This window comes from Pecten maximus, chromosome 1 (assembly GCF_902652985.1).
Source record: "Pecten maximus chromosome 1, xPecMax1.1, whole genome shotgun sequence".
Lineage (NCBI taxonomy): Eukaryota > Metazoa > Mollusca > Bivalvia > Pectinida > Pectinidae > Pecten > Pecten maximus.
The window spans coordinates 11,669,141-11,693,912 of record NC_047015.1 but is presented as its reverse complement, the minus strand read 5'-3'; the positions used below and the strand labels follow the sequence as shown (position 1 = coordinate 11,693,912).

The 24,772-nt window shown below is 40.5% G+C and overlaps 1 protein-coding gene across 2 annotated transcripts; it reads right to left on the bottom strand.

Moving 5' to 3' along the window:
- Positions 1-1,084: 1,084 nt before the first annotated feature.
- LOC117324982 (ras-associating and dilute domain-containing protein-like) lies at positions 1,085-20,067 on the bottom strand. 2 transcript variants are annotated; one of them, XM_033880837.1, is made up of 12 exons: positions 19,115-20,067; positions 16,064-17,715; positions 7,126-7,163; positions 5,848-6,097; positions 5,492-5,705; positions 4,746-4,918; positions 4,273-4,420; positions 3,954-4,097; positions 2,777-3,757; positions 2,494-2,609; positions 2,112-2,251; positions 1,085-1,755 (listed from the first exon to the last, which is right to left on the bottom strand). In XM_033880837.1, exons 2-12 carry the CDS (start codon positions 17,675-17,677, stop codon positions 1,656-1,658), a joined length of 3,918 nt encoding a protein of 1,305 aa, XP_033736728.1. In that variant the 5' UTR covers positions 17,678-17,715; positions 19,115-20,067; the 3' UTR covers positions 1,085-1,655. The 2 variants fall into 2 exon arrangements, with proteins under 2 accessions (XP_033736728.1, XP_033736739.1); XM_033880848.1 differs by lacking the exon at positions 19,115-20,067 and having other exon boundaries at positions 16,064-19,077.
- Positions 20,068-24,772: the final 4,705 nt, after the last annotated feature.

Below are 24,772 nucleotides of genomic sequence, written 5' to 3'. Positions count from 1 at the left end.
TATAAACTAGCATTATGAATTCTAATCATTATGTATCGGAAGATATTGCTCTTGAATGGATAAGAAAAATGATTCGCGATTACAGTAAAATCTATGTATAAGTATATATAAACGGTGAAGAGGGAGACATAATCAAAATGTTAGTGTATGTTACACATTCAGTACTTTTTGTCTTTATTTTCGATTTTGGCAATACACTTGTTTTACCTGAATTACTGTTGTTAAGTGATAAACCGAGTCTAATACAGATTATTTACAAAACCTAGTACTGCGATGTCTGTTCGCTTGTTGTTATGTATGCTACAGAATAATTCATTAATTGTTCAAAAATCCGGTGCTGAATATTCTCCGTGTTATACCTACCGGGTAGCCGATGTGGTTAATACTATCGGGAAGATTCCCGTTGATTCTTACAGTTTTTGTGTTCATCTTCATCAAATGAAATTCACGGATAAGATGTAAATGTGTGATGAATTAAGTCAGTAAAAAGGGTGAAAAGTCGCAAATAACGGCACTGTAAATTATATTGTAGACAGAAAACTTGATAGTGATCACAACTGAGCTATATCGGTCGGCTTACTTCATGTAGTACTAGTGGTTGTACCGAGTTCCAAGCGACATGATACGTAACTTGGTAACATTGTGTGTCTTGATGTGTACTTGTTATATGCTTTGATGTTGGAATTATGTATCCAGAAAAAAGGTATATATATATTGTCTCTTTGTCTTTCGTATTTTTATTGAATTAAATTTATCTCTTATTATCAAACCGTCTTTTTTGTTAATAAATAACAACAACCAATTTTATTGTATAAGAATATTATATCAGTACATGGCTTGTGAACATGGTATGAACGAAATCGATACACTTGTTTAGAAATGCACAGTTACACAAATATTTACCGACACCACTTCTGGAGGTAAAAATCGGTATATGGTATCTGTAAAGATACATCATATATTATCCCAAAATAAAATTATCAGTTGCTAGTAAGTTGCTGAATATAAAGCATAAATATCAATGTAATAACATTATGTAATGATTGAATACTATTCGTTCCCCGACAATTCTATTTCCATATACTTTTAAGATAAACCATGTATTTTACGTACCTCTAATTAATTATAAATTAAGGTAAAATATTAATGGATTAATGGTACATGCAACAATACCTTACATTTTTGAACAACGATTTGATTGTTAAATACAGTGTTCGCACAACAATGAATTTGATATTGTACGATAATTAGTAGTAGTAAATCTACGAATGTGTGATTTTGCGATACCAATTAGTAGTAGTTTTACTTGACAGAATTGCTCGTACGATAGTATGCAAACGAATTTGAGATTACAAGATGCTTGATAGTGTAGCTTAAATGTTTGCCATCACGTTAAATTCGAATAAATTTTGCTCACAATGCTAGAAAATGGCTTTAAAATCATATAGAGTACCCGTACCAGTTTTCCCAGAGTATCGATTCACATCGCAGTCGAAGTAATTGCACATTCCCGTTTTCTGAAGATGTCGATGCACATGCGAAACAAATGAAATAGCATGAACTTCAATGATTGTTTAGGAATGCTTGTCTACACCTTTGTCTTTAGAACATATTATCTGGTCAGAACTATATGGAGTATATAATTCAGGTGACAATCAGCAATTCGTAGAGGATATTTTCCCAGCAATTGAACGATTTCCTTTGGCCACCAACAACGTCAGATTTTCGCCGGAAGCCTTTATTAAACGCATTGCACTGCAATAAAGAGATAGAAAGGTCAATGCAGTGTTAGGTTTGAATATAACAGGTATCGACAAAGGCATATTTCAATTTTCTACCACAAGCAATTCCATCGAATGGACTGCCTTTCTATGCAGACAAGAAAAATAATGATAAGGTCGCCTCCGTATGTGGTTGAATAGATATGTAAATTATATGAGATGCATTTAGAGGGTAAAGAACGAACTTGAGATTTCATTAAAGTATTTACTGGAGGAGATTTATCACGAGTAGTATTTTGTAGAAGGAAATACAACCACATCTAAACAAAATCGTCCAATAGATCAAGAGTAAGCTACTAGTATACCTATAGGTATACAACAGTTCTCTACCTTTGATAATCCGCTCCAACGATGCTCTTGCCGTTGACGCAAAGAAGCCGATCCCCTACGTGCAGACTTCCACTCAGAGCTGCAGGACTATCGGGTAGGACTTTCCGGATATAGATACCGGCTAATCTCAGTAGTGTGTACTGTGTAATGAAAGAGAAATATGTAAATTGATTTTGAAAATTTCCTTCAATGACTTCTTAATATAATCAGATTTTGAATAGTTAGCTTCAATAACAATTGAACATTGCCATAATGACGAATGGTAAGGAAAAGTTGACCTTATTAAGTATTCAACTAAGATACCAATTAATATAAGACATGTTTCGGGGATCAGTTGAAACACTGACATTGACTTACTAGTAGAATTCAGAATTTTACTTACCAATCCATCGATAAGACCAAGACCTAGGCCTTGGTTACCCTTTCGGACATTGACAGAGAAGACAGGGTTATTGGACAGACGAGACGAAGTAGACATGTCGAAACGTTCCTCTATATCTGTAACAATAAAAAAAACCAATGTACTCTGTAACAATAAAAAAAACAATGTAAAAGTCTTTGATACTGAATACGTCTCAGTGAACTTCCGGTTATGTGATTTTAAATGTAGTAATTAAGTGTTTTATTTTAAAGAAATATTTAATGTTGTTGATTTTTATACTGACTGATATTGGTCGGAGAACGTGGCTGTACTACAGGAAGGGCTTGTTCTGAGTGTTGCTTGTGGGCTTCCAAAATCTGCTTATTGACAGAAAGCATCAGATCTTTCGAGCAGAAGTCTTCGTTTTGATCATTCCCGTTCCTGTCCATTCCAACTTCACCATCTGTATGATAGCCACTTCTGACCGAGATTCGGTCTTGTTCACCATCCGTGTGATATCCGTTTCTGACCGAGATTTGGTCCTGCTCACCATCCGTATGATAACCACTTCTAGCAGAAGTTTTCCCCTCCTCATCGTCCGTGTGATATCCCCTCCTACTGATATCGGATCCATGTTTCCTGTCCATGAAATCCTCCTGATCTATGTCAGGTATTCCCAATCTGTCACTAACAGACCTTTGAACTCGCTTACCCGCTGTTTTAGTAGTACTTCCGGCCACTGGCTGCCGTGGGGGTACTGGTGGTGGGGATGAGACTCGACAGGCATTTACTGAGCTCCGTGTGGAATATGGGTCTTCAGATTTAACCTCAGTTGTTTCACTTGATACTGCAGAAATATTACCCTTGTTCATGAGAATTGGACTTGCACTTGTATCCATGACAGCAGAATCCGGTTCAGATCGATCAGTGACGTCGCCATTGGTGGTCGTAGGGGACACTGTTTTGTTGATTAGCATATCGAGTCTTTTATCTGGAGAGTCTTTCTGTCGAGAACTGATATTTGGTTTGAGTAGGTTTCGTTTCGGCTTTACTGGTGCCGTGGCTTTATTGGTATCACTGGTTTCCTTTGAAGTTTTTTGCCCTCTCGGAGTTGATGGTGTACTGCTGTCGGTGTCGGCAACAAACTGGACTTTCCGGGTAGGGGACATCGTACGAGATCTGGAAGACGAGGTCTGGCAAAAGAAGGATTTCTGCAGCTCGACCTTTGGGAAGTTGCCTGTGAATCGTGGTGTGTTCCCAGGACTAGGGCCAATGTCACTTTCATCTGTCAGAAAGACGAGTAGTATTTAACACATCGGGTTATTGGGTTATTCATTCAATATTACAGCAGGTTTATATTGACAATTATATTTGTTCAGTAATGTATAATTACAGCTTATGTGATACCAATACAAACATGTTGTTTAAATCTACAATTGTACTCACGAATTATTAGGAAGCTGATAAAAATGAAGCATTACCTTCTGAAAGACCAAACTGAGCATACAGTTGTTTGAAGAGAGCCCAAAACTGTCCAGCATCCGGGGGATGCATTAGGTCGATGTCGCATCCCTCCGTGGGAAGCAGGAATGCGGGGTGACCGGATAGATCAAGCATCACTTCGTCTAGTAAGATAATACACATACACAGACGTTTAGCAAAATGAAATGGTAATTACCGTCTTGTTATGAATATTCGTTTCGGGGAAAAAGATAAAAAAATAAACAGGTTCGAACTCCACCCAAATGTTAAGGAGTAAACGTTAAGACAACACGAAGTTGCTGCATGAAGACTGCGTACCTTCTCGAAGAGCAAGTTCCACATCCTCTGGTGAAGGGTGCCAGTTTTCCGGCATAGTATGCCTGTCCGCATGGTAACCAGAAAGAAGACGATAGAGCTGAGCCTCATTTAAGGGCTGGAACTGCTTTTTCATTGTAAGCCAATCATACTGAAACATTAAAAGCACAATTGTTACATACTTTGGAGTACTATATATGTATACATGTTGTGTAGAATACATACTAAACTGTGGACTTAAATTTGGAAAATCAAAAATATTCATCAGATGGTCCTGTCAGATATACATCTGTACTCCTTTTTAGGAAACATTTTTTCCCCCAATATTTTGCTAAGAATAAAATAAAACTAGTGGTAGATATTGTTTCAAATAGCACGTTGAAAAAAATCATTTAAAACTATGTAATTGTAGATACTGTACATATCATACTAATAAAACAAAACCAAAAGACAAGAAATTTTAACACTCAGTTTACCTTTTCAAGAAGAGTTTTTGACGTCGAGAGGAATTCCGCTACAATTAACAACCGCTCGAAAAGCTGTTCATATTCTTCATCTAAGTTGTTTCTGATGGCCCATTCCTCGAGCCTAGCAAGGTTGGCTTTGATGCGCACGCCTGCCGTCCAGCAGTAGTATTGTTCAGCTGCATCTGGAAATATACCAAATTACTATCAAACACGAAATCAGCGATCTAACGTACACTGATCAAGTTTAAACATATCAAAACAATGGCAGTATTGTAATATTTTATTACAGAAATTGATACAAATATGAACATTTCATAAATAATGTTGTGGCGGAAAAAATCATACGTCATTAGAATACGTACGTCTACTTGAAAACGATCGCCGTCTTTAGTGAATTAGAGGTGGGTTTTTAATCTTAACTGCACAATATATATCAGTCTAACCCACAGCAAATAAACATTATGGTTTTGTTTTTGCTTCAAAATTTCTGGTGATGGAATTAATTTGAGAAAATGAGGAAGGTCTGTTTACAGCTAGTCCCTGTTGTGAGGATTATTCATTACGATACTAGCCGAGGGACAATTCCGCTCTGAAGAAACTGTTATTCCAGGTACCATACTTTTAGCCAGCTTCGCCATTGTTTGATAATTGGTTGCTTTTATCTTTTTAAAAGATCATTAGTGACATTTTAATATCGAATGAAAAATGATTGATTGTAAGTATAATTAAAACACCATATGAAAACGTATACCCACCTTTAAGGAAAAGACGGTTGAAAACTGATGTACTGCAGAAAAAGAATATGTACATAAAGAGTTGTTTGATGACGTCATTGTGCAGCCGCAGTGAGACAACTAATCCGGCTACACTGTCAAAGATGGCGATAATCTTGCCAACACCGTGTCTACTACCGTAATCCTCCGTAAAGGGGTTTCCGTCCAACAACACCGGAAGTAACAGGTACAGAGCCTGAAGGACATGTTAAATACAGTAATACCAATATATTATACACAGAAATCTATTATTGAAACAAATAGTTTGTATTTTACAGTGAATAATTTTCCTTATTTCATTTTGTTAACATTTACGGTAATGTCAATATCTCAGTTACCTTGGTGATCGTGTAAATAGACTGTTGGAAGCAGAATACAACTATCTCTTCAAGGCCGGTCGCAAGGTCACGGAACGCCGTCCGGACATCGTGGTCAAGGGGGCTACCACGGGTTACACTTGTTCTGGGTAACCGAAAGTTGTCTGCCCTGAGGTAAAGGATGAGTTGAACACAGTTGGAAATCCATTGAAGCATCTCCCGAAGGAAATCTTCACTAACGGACGGGTGGCGTCTACTTCTCACCAGGCCACTATAACAATATATAATACACACACATATACTTCTCACCAGGCCACTATAACAATATATAATACACACACATATACTTCTCACCAGACCACTATAACAATATATAATACACACACATATACTTCTCACCAGGCCACTATAACAATATATAATACACACACATATACTTCTCACTAGGCCACTATAACATTATATAATACACACAAGTATACTTCTCACTAGGTCACTATAACAATATATAATACACACACATATACTTCTCACCAGGCCAGTATAACAATATATAATACACACACATATACTTCTCACCAGGCCACTATAACAATATATAATACACACACATATACTTCTCACCAGGCCACTATAACAATATATAATACACACACATATACTTCTCACCAGGCCACTATAACAATATATAATACACACACATATACTTCTCACCAGGCCACTATAACAATATATAATATACACACATATACTTCTCACCAGGCCACTATAACAATATATAATACACACACATATACTTCTCACCAGGCCAATATAACATTATATAATACACACACATATACTTCTCACCAGACCAATAGGCCTATAACAATTTTTTTTAAACTCACACATATATCACCAACACGTTAGGAAATTAAGAAGAACCTTATAAAGGGCCACATACAGTTTGAAATTATTGTGATGTTTGGTGTTAAAGGTCCGACCAAACGAGTAATGGTACGTAAGGGTTATATACAATATCCTCGACACTGGTACAGACAGACGTTCAAATTTAATTAATTGACAGTAAGACCTGGTAAACGCCGTATTAATACAACATGATTGGGTGAGATGCTACCGTTTCGAGATTACATTACAGTGTGATGGTACTATAAAATGACCGGTGGATGGCACATCCATCCGGGGACATTGTTTTCACGTGACGTTTAAGAAGACGACATACCACAAAAATAGCATTTTTCGGATTTGAAGGTATCGTGGTACATCATGTATATGCTTTGATAATTGATAAATGCTTACCTGTTGAATTTGTTTCCCTTCAATGCTTTTGAGATATCCTGCAATCACAGGTAATGACATACAATGAGTTACTGGACAAGCTTTAAAAGGAATATCATAACGATATGAAGATGATTTTGATGATTTTTACCTCCGATCACGCCAATAGCAGCTATTTCTACTGATCACTACTTACAGCTAGTTCTACTGATCACTCCTAGCAGCTATTTCTACTGACCACTCCTAGCAGTCATTTCTACCGATCACTCCTAGTAGCTTTTTCTACGGAACACTCCTAGCTGCCATTTCTATTGATATCTCCTAGTAGATATTTCTACAGATCACGCCCAGCAGCTGTTTCTACTGATCATGCCCAGCAGCTATCTCTACTGATCACGCCCAGCAGCTGTCTCTACTGATCACGCCCAGCAGCTGTTTCTACTGATCATGCCCAGCAGCTATCTCTACTGATCACGCCCAGCAGCTATCTCTACTGATCACGCCCAGCAGCTATCTCTACTGATCACGCCCAGCAGCTGTTTCTACTGATCATTCCCAGCAGTTATCTCTACTGATCACGCCCAGCAGCTATCTCTATTGATCACGCCCAGCAGCTATCTCTACTGATCACGCCCAGCAGCTATCTCTACCGATCACGCCCAGCAGCTGTTTCTACTGATCACGCCCAGCAACTATCTCTACTGATCCCGCCTAGCAGCTGTTTCTACTGATCACGCCCAGCAGCTATCTCTACTGATCACGCATAGCAGCTATCTCTACCGATCACGCCTAGCAGCTATCTCTACTGATCACGCCCAGCAGCTATCTCTACTGATCATGCCCAACAGCTATCTCTACTGATCACGCCCAGCAGCTATTTCTACTGATCACGCCCAGCAGCTATTTCTACTGATCATGCCCAACAGCTATTTCTACTGATCATGCCTAGCAGTTATTTCTACTGATCACGCCCAGCAGCTATTTCTACAGATCACGCCTAGCAGCTATCTCTACTGATCACGCCCAGCAGCTATTTCTACTGATCACGCCTAGCAGCTATCTCTACTGATCATGCCCAGCAGCTATCTCTACTGATCACGCCCAGCAGTTATCTCTACTGATCACGCCCAGCAGCTATTTCTACTGATCACGCCTAGCAGTTATCTCTACTGATCATGCCCAGCAGCTATCTCTACTGATCACGCCCAGCAGTTATCTCTACTGATCACGCCCAGCAGCTGTCTCTACTGATCACGCATAGCAGCTATCTCTACCGATCACGCCCAGCAGCTATCTCTACTGATCACGCCCAGCAGCTATCTCTACTGATCATGCCCAGCAGCTATCTCTACTGATCACGCCCAGCAGTTATCTCTACTGATCACGCCCAGCAGCTGTCTCTACTGATCACGCATAGCAGCTATCTCTACCGATCACGCCCAGCAGCTATCTCTACTGATCACGCCCAGCAGCTATCTCTACTGATCACGCCTAGCAGCTGTTTCTAATGGTCACGCCCAGCAGCTATCTCTTCAATGCTTTTGAGATATCCTGCAATCACAGGTAATGACATACAATGAGTTACTGGACAAGCTTTAAAAGGAATATCATAACGATATGAAGATGATTTTGATGATTTTTACCTCCGATCACGCCAATAGCAGCTATTTCTACTGATCACTACTTACAGCTAGTTCTACTGATCACTCCTAGCAGCCATTTCTACTGATCACTCCTAGCAGCTATTTCTACTGACCACTACTTACAGCTAGTTCTACTGATAACTCCTAGCAGCCATTTCTACTGATAACTCCTAGCAGCTATTTCTACTGACCACTACTTACAGCTAGTTCTACTGATAACTCCTAGCAGCTATTTCTACTGATCACTCCTAGCAGTCATTTCTAATTATCACTCCTAGCAGTCATTTCTACCGATCACTCCTAGTAGCTTTTTCTACGGAACACTCCTAGCTGCCATTTCTATTGATATCTCCTAGTAGATATTTCTACAGATCACGCCCAGCAGCTGTTTCTACTGATCATGCCCAGCAGCTATCTCTACTGATCACGCCCAGCAGCTGTCTCTACTGATCACGCCCAGCAGCTGTTTCTACTGATCATGCCCAGCAGCTATCTCTACTGATCACGCCCAGCAGCTATCTCTACTGATCACGCCCAGCAGCTGTTTCTACTGATCATTCCCAGCAGCTATCTCTACTGATCACGCCCAGCAGCTATCTCTACTGATCACGCCCAGCAGCTATCTCTACTGATCACGCCCAGCAGCTATCTCTACTGATCACGCCCAGCAGCTATCTCTACTGATCACGCCCAGCAGCTGTCTCTACTGATCACGCCCAGCAGCTATCTCTACTGATCCCGCCTAGCAGCTGTTTCTACTGATCACGCCCAGCAGCTATCTCTACTGATCACGCATAGCAGCTATCTCTACCGATCACGCCTAGCAGCTATCTCTACTGATCACGCCCAGCAGCTATCTCTACTGATCATGCCCAGCAGCTATCTCTACTGATCACGCCCAGCAGCTATTTCTACTGATCACGCCCAGCAGCTATTTCTACTGATCATGCCCAACAGCTATTTCTACTGATCATGCCTAGCAGTTATTTCTACTGATCACGCCCAATAGTTATTTCTACAGATCACGCCTAGCAGCTATCTCTACTGATCACGCCCAGCAGCTATTTCTACTGATCACGCCTAGCAGCTATTTCTACTGATCACGCCCAGCAGCTATTTCTACTGATCACGCCTAGCAGTTATCTCTACTGATCATGCCCAGCAGCTATCTCTACTGATCACGCCCAGCAGTTATCTCTACTGATCACGCCCAGCAGCTGTCTCTGCTGATCACGCATAGCAGCTATCTCTACCGATCACGCCCAGCAGCTATCTCTACTGATCACGCCCAGCAGCTATCTCTACTGATCATGCCCAGCAGCTATCTCTACTGATCACGCCCAGCAGCTATCTCTACTGATCACGCCCAGCAGCTGTCTCTACTGATCACGCATAGCAGCTATCTCTACCGATCACGCCCAGCAGCTATCTCTACTGATCACGCCCAGCAGCTATCTCTACTGATCACGCCTAGCAGCTGTTTCTAATGGTCACGCCCAGCAGCTATCTCTGCTGATCACGCCTAGCAGCTGTTTCTACTGATCACGCCCAGCAGCTATCTCTACCGATCACGCCCAGCAGCTATCTCTACTGATCCCGCCTAGCAGCTGTTTCTACTGATCACGCCCAGCAGCTATCTCTACTGATCACGCATAGCAGCTATCTCTACCGATCACGCCAAGCAGCTATCTCTACTGATCACGCCCAGCAGCTATCTCTACTGATCATGCCCAACAGCTATCTCTACTGATCACGCCCAGCAGCTATTTCTACTGATCACGCCCAGCAGCTATTTCTACTGATCATGCCCAACAGCTATTTCTACTGATCATGCCTAGCAGCTATTTCTACTGATCACGCCCAGCAGCTATTTCTACAGATCACGCCTAGCAGCTATCTCTACTGATCACGCACAGCAGCTATTTCTACTGACCACTCCTAGCAGTCATTTCTACCGATCACTCCTAGTAGCTTTTTCTACGGAACACTCCTAGCTGCCATTTCTATTGATATCTCCTAGTAGATATTTCTACAGATCACGCCCAGCAGCTGTTTCTACTGATCATGCCCAGCAGCTATCTCTACTGATCACGCCCAGCAGCTGTCTCTACTGATCACGCCCAGCAGCTGTTTCTACTGATCATGCCCAGCAGCTATCTCTACTGATCACGCCCAGCAGCTATCTCTACTGATCACGCCCAGCAGCTGTTTCTACTGATCATTCCCAGCAGTTATCTCTACTGATCACGCCCAGCAGCTATCTCTACTGATCACGCCCAGCAGCTATCTCTACTGATCACGCCCAGCAGCTATCTCTACTGATCACGCCCAGCAGCTATCTCTACTGATCACGCCCAGCAGCTGTTTCTACTGATCACGCCCAGCAGCTATCTCTACTGATCCCGCCTAGCAGCTGTTTCTACTGATCACGCCCAGCAGCTATCTCTACTGATCACGCATAGCAGCTATCTCTACCGATCACGCCTAGCAGCTATCTCTACTGATCACGCCCAGCAGCTATCTCTACTGATCATGCCCAACAGCTATCTCTACTGATCACGCCCAGCAGCTATTTCTACTGATCACGCCCAGCAGCTATTTCTACTGATCATGCCCAACAGCTATTTCTACTGATCATGCCTAGCAGTTATTTCTACTGATCACGCCCAATAGTTATTTCTACAGATCACGCCTAGCAGCTATCTCTACTGATCACGCCCAGCAGCTATTTCTACTGATCACGCCTAGCAGCTATTTCTACTGATCACGCCCAGCAGCTATTTCTACTGATCACGCCTAGCAGTTATCTCTACTGATCATGCCCAGCAGCTATCTCTACTGATCACGCCCAGCAGTTATCTCTACTGATCACGCCCAGCAGCTGTCTCTGCTGATCACGCATAGCAGCTATCTCTACCGATCACGCCCAGCAGCTATCTCTACTGATCACGCCCAGCAGCTATCTCTACTGATCACGCCCAGCAGCTATCTCTACTGATCACGCCCAGCAGCTATCTCTACTGATCACGCCCAGCAGCTGTCTCTACTGATCACGCATAGCAGCTATCTCTACTGATCACGCCCAGCAGCTATCTCTACTGATCACGCCCAGCAGCTATCTCTACTGATCACGCCTAGCAGCTGTTTCTAATGGTCACGCCCAGCAGCTATCTCTGCTGATCACGCCTAGCAGCTGTTTCTACTGATCACGCCCAGCAGCTATCTCTACCGATCACGCCCAGCAGCTATCTCTACTGATCCCGCCTAGCAGCTGTTTCTACTGATCACGCCCAGCAGCTATCTCTACTGATCACGCATAGCAGCTATCTCTACCGATCACGCCAAGCAGCTATCTCTACTGATCACGCCCAGCAGCTATCTCTACTGATCATGCCCAACAGCTATCTCTACTGATCACGCCCAGCAGCTATTTCTACTGATCACGCCCAGCAGCTATTTCTACTGATCATGCCCAACAGCTATTTCTACTGATCATGCCTAGCAGCTATTTCTACTGATCACGCCCAGCAGCTATTTCTACAGATCACGCCTAGCAGCTATCTCTACTGATCACGCACAGCAGCTATTTCTACTGATCACGCCTAGCAGCTATCTCTACTGATCACGCCCAGCAGCTATCTCTACTGATCACGCCTAGCAGCTGTTTCTAATGGTCACGCCCAGCAGCTATCTCTGCTGATCACGCCCAGCAGCTATCTCTACTGATCACGCCTAGCAGCTGTTTCTAATGGTCACGCCCAGCAGCTATCTCTGCTGATCACGCCTAGCAGCTGTTTCTACTGATCACGCCCAGCAGCTATCTCTACCGATCACGCCCAGCAGCTATCTCTACTGATCCCGCCTAGCAGCTGTTTCTACTGATCACGCCCAGCAGCTATCTCTACTGATCACGCATAGCAGCTATCTCTACCGATCACGCCTAGCAGCTATCTCTACTGATCACGCCCAGCAGCTATCTCTACCGATCACGCCCAGCAGCTGTTTCTACTGATCACGCCCAGCAGTTATCTCTACTGATCACGCCCAGCAGCTGTCTCTACTGATCACGCCCAGCAGCTATTTCTACTGATCACGCCTAGCAGCTATTTCTACTGATCACGCCCAGCAGCTATTTCTACTGATCACGCCTAGCAGTTATCTCTACTGATCATGCCCAACAGCTATATCTACTGATCACGCCCAGCAGCTATTTCTACTGATCACGCCCAGCAGCTATTTCTACTGATCATGCCCAACAGCTATTTCTACTGATCATGCCTAGCAGTTATTTCTACTGATCACGCCCAGCAGCTATTTCTACAGATCACGCCTAGCAGCTATCTCTACTGATCACGCCCAGCAGCTATTTCTACTGATCACGCCTAGCAGCTATTTCTACTGATCACGCCCAGCAGCTATTTCTACTGATCACGCCTAGCAGTTATCTCTACTGATCATGCCCAGCAGCTATCTCTACTGATCACGCCCAGCAGTTATCTCTACTGATCACGCCCAGCAGCTGTCTCTACTGATCACGCCCAGCAGCTATTTCTACTGATCACGCCTAGCAGCTATTTCTACTGATCACGCCCAGCAGCTATTTCTACTGATCACGCCTAGCAGTTATCTCTACTGATCATGCCCAGCAGCTATCTCTACTGATCACGCCCAGCAGTTATCTCTACTGATCACGCCCAGCAGCTGTCTCTACTGATCACGCATAGCAGCTATCTCTACCGATCACGCCCAGCAGCTATCTCTACTGATCACGCCCAGCAGCTATCTCTACTGATCATGCCCAGCAGCTATCTCTACTGATCACGCCCAGCAGTTATCTCTACTGATCACGCCCAGCAGCTGTCTCTACTGATCACGCATAGCAGCTATCTCTACCGATCACGCCCAGCAGCTATCTCTACTGATCACGCCCAGCAGCTATCTCTACTGATCACGCCTAGCAGCTGTTTCTAATGGTCACGCCCAGCAGCTATCTCTGCTGATCACGCCTAGCAGCTGTTTCTACTGATCACGCCCAGCAGCTATCTCTACCGATCACGCCCAGCAGCTATCTCTACTGATCCCGCCTAGCAGCTGTTTCTACTGATCACGCCCAGCAGCTATCTCTACTGATCACGCATAGCAGCTATCTCTACCGATCACGCCTAGCAGCTATCTCTACTGATCACGCCCAGCAGCTATCTCTACTGATCATGCCCAACAGCTATCTCTACTGATCACGCCCAGCAGCTATTTCTACTGATCACGCCCAGCAGCTATTTCTACTGATCATGCCCAACAGCTATTTCTACTGATCATGCCTAGCAGCTATTTCTACTGATCACGCCCAGCAGCTATTTCTACAGATCACGCCCAGCAGCTATCTCTACTGATCACGCCCAGCAGCTATTTCTATTGATCACGCCTAGCAGCTATTTCTACTGATCACGCCCAGCAGCTATTTCTACTGATCACGCCTAGCAGCTGTTTCTACTGATCACGCCTAGCAGCTGTTTCTACAGATCACGCCCAGCAGCTGTTTCTACTGATCACGCCTAGCAGCTGTTTCTACTGATCACGCCCAGCAGCTGTTTCTACTGATCACGCCCAGCAGCTGTTTCTACTGATCACGCCCAGCAGCTGCTTCTACTGATCACGCCCAGCAGCTATTTCTACAGATCACGCCTAGCAGCTATCTCTACTGATCACGCCCAGCAGCTATTTCTACTGATCACGCCTAGCAGCTATTTCTACTGATCACGCCCAGCAGCTATTTCTACTGATCACGCCTAGCAGCTGTTTCTACTGATCACGCCTAGCAGCTGTTTCTACAGATCACGCCCAGCAGCTGTTTCTACTGATCACGCCTAGCAGCTGTTTCTACTGATCACGCCCAGCAGCTGTTTCTACAGATCACGCCCAGCAGCTGTTTCTTCTGATCACGCCCAACAGTTATCTCTACTGATCAGTTCTAATAGTAACTTTTATTCAACATCACAGATACTTCATAGTCATATTCTCATCACTCCAGGTCGTGTGTATCTACAGTGATATTTGACATTTCAATATCTATGTGTTACCAAACTGATACTTATTTACAAGTCACAGAAATTACACTCAAGATCATTACAACAGTTACTGTGTGATGACCCTTACAATGCAAATTTAACAACATCACAAATATAAACCAGCCTCTGTGAAACCATCAAAATCATTAGTAACTGTTTAACTTCCATACCTTCAGAAATATATTACTATTCATTTTTAAGGTAGCTGGGTTTGATAAATCTACATTAAATAATCTCCCTACCTATATATACACTGTCTGTAGATTAAAATATCTGTAAACACTTATTTCACGTTCATTTCTTACATACAAATCTGAACTATATTTTAGATTAATGATTTTTTAAATTTATATTTTGTACTTAATACTTTTATGCATGTATACTTTATATTGTTATTAATTATGACTATAAGCAGTCGCTTTACATTTAATTAAACAACAGTATTTCCTAAACTGATAGTTTACAACCATTCATATGCATATCTATATTTACTTTTATTTTACATTGTAGTTTTACAAAAGTTTGTTTATCCTCAACACAGAGAACATGTAAAATATATAACTAAAATAGTTGTTACCATTCGGAGCTTGACTACAATGGAATCATGTCATAAAGTTGGATTTTACGGCTAAAATGTTATTATTAGCCCGAGTTTCCTCTGGCCCTGACACCATTTCTGGTGTGCCCAAGGAAACTCGGGCTTTATTAGTACGTGTATACGTCCGAGTTCAGGGACCAGCTCTGGTGGTGCTGCATAATTAACATCATAAATATACTGTGTATTGTCTGTTTACTCATGCTTCCTTGTTTATACATAGCCATGTATTAATGATATGTTTCACGTATCAATAAACTATAATTAGTGTAAATCTTTCATTTATACACTTTATTTTGGAATTCATACATATAAAGTGTAGATATGTAATGTCTATCATGTAATTGTACCGAATGCTTTGTAAATATGTTCTAAATTCCTTTGTGCACTTCATTTTTGTAGCAAATAATAAGAGAAATAAGAGAATAATAAAAAGTAATAATAATGTCTTACATTTCGAAAAAAAATGTACAAAAGTGTTGGCGTGTTATTTGAATTACAGTACATTGTATAAGCATAAGCTTAATGCGAACTTACTGTGAAAATAATGAAACGCCACACGAACCAAGTAACCAAATCTTTGTTTTACCAAACCTTGGGCATATTTTGATCTTTTTTTTGTAAGCAGTAAGCCTATATGAACGAATCTTACTTACCGCAGCGCTTTCTCTGACGGCAGCGAGAATTCTCAGCAGCAAGTTTCGTATTTGGTACGGATCGAACCGGACACATGAAAATTGGATGCACATACTATATAGATACGCAGGTGCGAGAGCAAAGTTTGTCTGGTCGAGTCGTATAACAGCACCGATAGCGTTAACAAGTTCGTCCTCTTTCTCACGCGAATACGCGAATCGGAACTTCTCTCGTTGAACCTCTGTTCCTTGCGACTCCATAGTTGTAATTGAGATATTGTCATCTGTGGTAGAACCAAGCATAAGCGGGGGTACATGGACAATATTTGGATGACGTTTAGTATTGTTTTGTTTCCGACACATACTATCGCTAAACATATCATCAGACGATGATGAAATCCAAGGAAGTTCTGATGGAATGTCACTTCCTGCTGTGAAGTCTTTAAAGAGGAACACATAATAATTGCCAATTGAAAGGATGTCTCCTGCTTGCACTGTCTCCCTACCAACGACGGCCGAACCATTCACTCGGATGTTAGAAGTCAAATTGCATTCAACTTCAAGACAGTAGTTGTGATGGAGGGGTCCCGATGAATGTGAATATGAGGACCGTTTCAGGTGTATATGGCAGTGCTGGGTATGGATGTCGGGCGCAGAGAGCGTCACACAAGGCTTGTTTACAACAGCACCGTCAGGGCAACAAACCAATATAGTTTTTCCCTCCAAGATATAGAAAACCGAGTCTTTGTTTACATCGTATCCCCTAAGGGTCAAAAGGAAGGGTCGAGAGATAGGAGCGAGTACGTGATCCGAACTAGCCTTATTAGGAAAGGAGACGTCTGGTCGCTGTCCTTTTATGTCGAAGCTTACACTTCTCATCAGGTCGTTCTGGTTGTTATTATTACACGTCCATGAGTTAGATGAAGAACTTCCTTCTAAATCATATTCATCCCTTAACCTGTCCAGGCTTTGTGTCCATGGAACAAAGAAGGGTATTGCACCAGGCCTAAGCTTGGAAAAGGAGATTTTTCTTGCGTTTTCATTTAATCCGTAGGTATCGTCATCTCCCATCGAATCTATCACTTCCATTTTCCTGCGAAGTTCATATCTCCGACAGAATCCATCAGACGGCCGCCAAAACTTCTGAAGAAAGAGTGGTCTGTCTTTATCCGATAATATTCTCGTGCACATCCTCTTCCACCTTGGTACTCGCTTGACCTTGTTGTTTGTATCCAGTCCCCGAGTACTTCCAGCGTTGGCCCGACCGACTACATCACATAAAACATATTCATCTTGTAGCCTGGCCGATAAACCATACCTTTCCAGCGCCTGCTTCACCAATTCTGGCGCCGTGGATCTACAAGAAGCAAGCACGCTTTTGTACTCCACACCAGGGACGATAGTCCCTCCGAAAATCTTCAGTACCCCCGGGGACGAGTGGTCCGTGGAGAGTTCGGTTGTGGTTGAGTGATCATCGCTATTAGAGTGCTTTGAATTTCTACCGGAGTAGATAATAGTCCGTCGTATAGCATGCTCCTCTAGGAACACAGACGTTTCCAAGTCACAACCACTGTCTGCCCCATCATCCACGTACTGGACCGGGACTGACCCTCCCTGCCACGTTAGGGATTCCATGATGGAACTTAACCTCAAGGCGTCACCATAGCAATAGTCTGAAACAAAATGGTTAAACTATGTAGATTATATTCTGTAACGATGAAATAATTAACTATACAATAAATATTTCAAATTTTAATGTAAAGCATAATGATTTACGTCCTGCGTGTATGTTTCGTGTATGTTTAAAGGTTATACTAATATTTATATTTACACAATGTTTTATACATTAGTATTTTAAAGTAATGGCTTATATGCAGTATATAAATGAAATGAATCTACCTGATGCTTTTTACAATAATTAAAACAAAAACAAAAACAAATGGCTGGTGCGAAAAATCCGTACCATTTCTTTAACAAGTCTGCACCAGATATAGTACCGGTAATTTATTTTTACTTTCAAAGATAGAAAAAGATCGTTTACATCGATAAGTGAGAAGCATTGAAGTCGTTGTTTTTGGCGGGGTGGCTCTCTTATCTATATTAACATATTTGTTGGAAGCAATTTTTAAAGAAGTTTAGTTCATCGGAAACAAAACAGGCCGATAAAGACACTACAATTAGTGAATAGTTATGGCGCAATTATGATACGCGTCTACCCTAAAAATAAATAGTAACTCTAATTACGACACACAACTTTCTTTGTGTGTCCAGTGGGCGTGAAATCCTACACTCTGACTGGCTGATATTGAACACTGGAATGCGATGTTCATTTCGCTTTTAGTTTAACACAATACACCGAAGACAATAGCGTTAAATCACAATACACCTTATTGCTGCCCAGTCTACACAAACCTTCTTTACTCCCGTCAACAAAACCCCGATTCATCTATTTATCAAAACATTCCACCTTACCAACAATGGTCCACTTTTGGTAAGAATTTGTACCAATTAAACAGAGGAAAACCTCTCCATAGCAGATAATCCCATGTCGCATTTGTCCCTCTGTTTGTGTATTGAGCGGTTTACGGTTATGATAAATAACTATTGACACAGTAGGAAAAATATCCATAGATTTGTTCCGTCCACCCCACCGCGTGAAACACTTTTTTCAATAATAAAAGTCAATGAATTTGCTATTGAATGAAACTCACGAAAACCTACATGGACTAAAGAGTATTATTTACTACACTTCAAGATTGGCTGAATAAAAGCATTGTACGTAAAGGGTAATGAATGTCTACTATTATGTCTAAAGAATAATATATATACATATACCTCGTATGGTGTAAAGAAAAAGACATATCTCTTTTCTATATTAAAAAACAAAAGAAACTATGGCCAGGTGTCTACAACAACTCTTTAGCAAATTAGTTTCAAATAGAGCTACTATTCCCACGGTAAAATTGCCTATGGTTAAAGAAATCTTCAGCATTTTATTTCATCGAATTACGACAAAAGTGAGCTTTTAAGTATCACAAAAACATAATTGAACATAATAATAGCACTACATACCCTCTGTTGGCGTTGAAGAGTGAACTCTAGAAATGAGCGTCTGTTGCTTCGTTCTCCAATACACGTACTCGCCAATACATTCCTGTGTTCTCGGTTTTAGTCCCGAGGAGGGGGTAATCCGATTGTAAGTACTTATACGTATCACTTACCCAACACCGTTGTACATAATATTCTATATGACGGGATTAACAGTAAATGTCGACACTGTTTTCTTAAATTCTACCATTGTCAACTCAACCGTTTCCGTCGCGTTACTAATACTAGCAGCATTAAAACTTATCTAAAATCGCCATAATTTTACGTATCATATTCCGCGTCAGCACGTTGTACACTAACATGGTGGTCTTGTTTCCAAATCGCCGACGATATTACTTGATGTGTTTATAAAAAGTATGCTGACCTCTACCCATTAAGTCATTTGCTAAACGGAGCGCCCCGAAACAGATCTGTCCTGAAGGGTTTACATGGATGTGTGAACACCCGGTATTCGCCCCATATATGTGTTTAACAGGCAACGTAACAAAACGTGATTGTCACAAAGTGTTACTTTTACCAGGCAGAGACTTCGAGACCCAACAAACACACATTCACTGAACTACATTTGCTTTTTTTGTTATAATACACATTGAATGTCATTACTCAAATATTTGCCGATATAATCTAAAATGTCGCACACATATAAATGATAATTGTCAAAATATCTGTCAATAAACAATCATCCAGGGCTTCGCATTTATATCAGTTTTAAAACCTTGCACTTTCTTTGTACTAAAGATTTCCTAAACTAGCATTCAATTTCAACATCGAATTCTTGTTCTCGTCCTTACTCGTTATGTCGCTTGCTCGTCTTCCCAGCATTGATATTGATATCGTAGATATGGTTTATTTCTTTGGTAAGGATAGCATATAGCCAGGGGCCTACTAGATACTCTCCGCGATATCATTCTTTTTTAAATATATAAAAAAATATTTAGACACCAAACAACCGTAGAAAGGTTTATCATTTTCGAGCAAATCTTCATTACGGGAAACCAATACATTCTGATGTTAAACAATGTTTCACATACAACTTTATTTATAATCTAGTGGTATCAAAAGATATTTAACTAGACTTTCAATCGTTCTCCTGATACAAAGTGAATTGACACAAATCATTATCTATTACACAGAAACATCTACTCACCTCCTGTACAGTCCGCAGTCGAAGTGTCACCATCATTCAGTGACCATACTGGGTCAGCGTTCCACTTCACACAGCCAGAACATTTGTTCCAGATTCAATACGCTCTGTCGTTTTGTAGAAATGACGGAAAATTATCCCCAATATTGAATATGATCGATATGACAAGGTATCCATGTTGATATATCTCTAAATATCTATCACTCCTTGTGATAGAAGATTAACTTAACATCGTAAAAGAATTAGACTGACCACTATAAATATTAGACTGACCATCATAAAATAACGAGATATCTCAAGCGATAAAATTTTCAAATTATAGATTTGGAGGCTTTAAATAATGAGAAGATGGTATATCGATTGTACAAAGATTTACGCCCATTACATTAGTGCTGGGGCATTTAGAATTTCCATTTTCTTTTGATCCGTCTGTCCGTCCTTAAATCTTAAGGGTCATGTCAGTTTCTTTGATACTAAAAACAAACAAACATGATATGCAAATAAATATAAGTAGCCGGACGTACTTTACCATTGTATGGCAAACAGATCCCAGTAACATATGGTTACTAGTGACTGGTTAACAATGCATGAGCAGATAGTTTGTTGGTTGGTTAGGAGTTTTCGCCTACAAATACGCTTTATCTCATAGGTGATAGTTTGTTGGTTGGTTAGGAGTTTTCGCCTACAAATACGCTTCATCTCATAGGTGATAGTTTGTTGGTTGGTTAGGAGTTTTCGCCTACAAATACGCTTTATCTCATAGGTGATAGTTTGTTGGTTGGTTAGGAGTTTTCGCCTACAAATACGCTTCATCTCATAGGTGATAGTTTGTTGGTTGGTTAGGAGTTTTCGCCTACAAATACGCTTTATCTCATAGGTGATAGTTTGTTGGTTGGTTAGGAGTTTTCGCCTACAAATACGCTTCATCTCATAGGTGATAGTTTGTTTGATGGTTAGGAGTTTTCGCCTACAAATACGCTTTATCTCATAGGTGATAGTTTGTTGGTTGGTTAGGAGTTTTCGCCTACAAATACGCTTCATCTCATAGGTGATAGTTTGTTTGTTGGTTAGGAGTTTTCGCCTACAAATACGCTTTATCTCATAGGTGATCGTTTGTTGGTTGGTTAGGAGTTTTCGCCTACAAATACGCTTTATCTCATAGGTGATAGTTTGTTGGTTGGTTAGGAGTTTTCGCCTACAAATACGCTTTATCTCATAGGTGATCGTTTGTTGGTTGGTTAGGAGTTTTCGCCTACAAATACGCTTTATCTCATAGGTGATAGTTTGTTGGTTGGTTAGGAGTTTTCGCCTACAAATACGCTTTATCTCATAGGTGATCGTTTGTTGGTTGGTTAGGAGTTTTCGCCTACAAATACGCTTCATCTCATAAGTGATAGTTTGTTTGATGGTTAGGAATTTTCGCCTACATATACGCTCATAGGCGATAGTTTGTTCTGTCGACGCTGATATATCTTTTTATTATTAGCCTGTATTTAATCTATCTTATATAAGTACCTGCTATTTTGATCCAGTCAGATTAAGTGGTGAAATTAGTGTGTGAGTGTCCATAAACCCATACATACAGGTCTGTGTGTAGTATTACACAATACTTACTATAGGTTTACACCAATCTCATGTTCTTTGTAATATGTTACATATATCAAACAACAAGTCTGTGATCCAACCCTGAAATACGATATAGGTAGCGCGGTCTCTGTATCGACCTCGGACAAAAGCCCAGTCTTACCGGGTAACCGATTGGGGGGGAACATATATCAAGTGTAGTATTAATGTAAATTGTAACGAATTTCGAAAAGCAATACAATTTACTATACTATGACTGGGTCGATTTCAATTATGTCGATCTAAAAAGTAAAAGCCCAGTCCAGCCGTAAGAAAAAACGCGACAGATGTTCGGGTATATTGAATTTGTCCACCATGTTGTAGTACAAGAGCTCTTGATACTGTATGGGGCTTCACTAATAGACAACATTTCACGTTGAGTCAGTGCTGCTCGTTATTCCTCAAGCTATGTCTTACAATTCAATCGTCATAATCACATTTTTAGTTACAACAATAATTTGGTGGCAAAGCATAGTACTGTACTCGCTATCAAGTATGTTATCAAAACTGAATGTAGACCATATAACGTGAAGCTGAATTGAAGGCAATCTTTCTCGGTTCTAGTGCTTTTATTCAACAAATCAAAAGTTATAAAGTACCAACTTCATACAGGTATCTATAATCTAATGAAGACATATTCATAATAATGTAGAATTAAATAAACTACCAATATAAATTTAGTACTTTGTTCTTGTGCGTTGGTTCAGGGAACAATACTATTCATCTTCGAGTGAATTAGTTTTTGAGAAATGAGATAACTCTTTATCCCTTCATTTGTCGTTTAATGTTTAACCAAGTCTTATGAAAATGAAATTATTGCTCTCATCAGTGACACAAGTTAAGGAATAGTTTTTGGTATTTATAAGTGATGTTTAATGTCCGTTTTGGTGATGCCTGTATTGTCATTATGCTTCTGAAACACACTTTGTGGAAAACAACGATAGGTTCCATTACTGTCAATGGTGGAATTTAGAGTCTCAGAAACTACAGAACTGATGCTTTTACCTGCAGTTCTCAGTGGTAGTTGCGAGCTTTGATTAAATATAGTCATTAATCAAAATATCAAAAGCTTATGTCATGACAATATTGTTTAATAGTGATATGCCAATGGGACATGTATGTGCCTTGAATCTCCTGAAATACACAATATTCCCGAACCAAACGGAAATGTTAAACGAGTATGATTTGTTTTTCTTTACTTTCCAGACTGAATTATATCAAGTTGTACGTGCTAACTATGTCAAGACATGTTATTTCTACTTCACTAAAAACAACAACAATAACATCTTAACTCAATTTAATTTCCCCAACAAACAAAAGCTTACATTATACATGTATATGACACAATAATTCAATCTTCCTCCACAAACAAAAGCTTACATTATGCATGAATGTGGCACAATAATTCAATCTTCCTCCACAAACAAAAGCTTACATTATACATGTGTGTGGCACAATAATTCAAACAACTTGCACTCACAAAAAGCATAAAACTACAGAACAGGACGACGCACATTTGGTTGGATATCAAAATCAGAAAAGTAACTCATACACATCCACACAACACTGAAGTTTGCGCACCATAATTTCCTGCGTATGTCTCGAGTGCATTGTTTATACATGTATATGTATATACATTTATGTGACGTTATCGATAATGTCACATTAGACTGCACCGTTACTTGGAATCTTAAGAGCGAAAGCACAGTAATATCTTTGAATATGCTTTTTGCATGCTATTTGATGAAGCAGAGGTTTCGATAACCTTTTACATGAATGTATAAATATCGGTTTATGCGCATTTCCCCATAATTGGGTTGCACGATATATGTACATTCTACCAAAGCAATATGATAAACTTTGACTAAGATAACTGATACACTATAATACCAAGAGATTAACAGTCAGTTGTCTATGTTAAGGCCTCTCTATGTTTTTGTTATCAATTTAAAACTTTATTATGTTAAACTTGCCGATATGCTCCTATGGGTTTATCTTCATTTAATTTCCTTCAAGTCTGCCCAGCTATGTCAACAGTTCATCAGTAAATTATGAAAAAAAATCTAAGAACAGAACATGAGCCAGCCCAACGCGCGCCGAGTAACTTCCCCGAATGATAAACAGAAAAAACAAGGGTTTGTATATCAAATTCCGAGAAATTTCAATACCAATTCATAGTGACTTTTCACGCTTAACCTATCTTTATTTTTCGTCTAACAGACCCACGTTGACTCTGCAAGTCGTAGATGATGCTGTGACTTTACTTAATTCTTTTCTTTTCCCTTCGCGGCAGCAACCAGTACGTCTGATCGACTTTGGGCTTCTGATGCTCGTCAAAACAAACCAGTTTGCGCATGCATGCATGGCATATTTTTCCGCGTCTCATTTACATATAGAAAGTGGAGCACCGCATTAGAGATTCCCCATTATCAGTTGGTAGTTTTCCAGTTTTTACTGCAATGATGAAGAACTAAGGTATTGATTCTCACATTATATCATCATAAGGGGGTATATATCCTATCATATTCTGCCACAATTTATATGTCACGAAAACATAGAGAGGCTTTAACAAGCTAGGACACCAACAGTAATCGCAAAACAATATCTGAATGTTATTAATGGAATGTAATACCGTATTATGGTTATAAAGATGACACTCGTGCATCCTGTCAAATAATAATCACATCCTTACATAATCTTATAACAAACATATACAATATATATACATTAATTATTATATGTACAACGTATATACATGTATATATATCATGATTGTGTACTTGTTGATAGAACAGTCAAAAGAAGTGTCGACAAGGATTGGATGGCTGTTTGACCCGAGAGTGCAGGTATGATTT

Coding starts and splice junctions, on each gene's coding strand:
- LOC117324982 (XM_033880837.1), bottom strand. CDS start 17,677: ATGGAATCCCTAACGTGGCAGGGAGGGTCAGTCCCGGTCCAGTACGTG. Junction 5,706..5,847: donor CTATTTACACGATCACCAAG/GTAACTGAGATA, acceptor CATGTCCTTCAG/GCTCTGTACCTGTTACTTCC. Junction 2,252..2,493: donor TTGGTCTTATCGATGGATTG/GTAAGTAAAATT, acceptor TTCATTACACAG/TACACACTACTGAGATTAGC.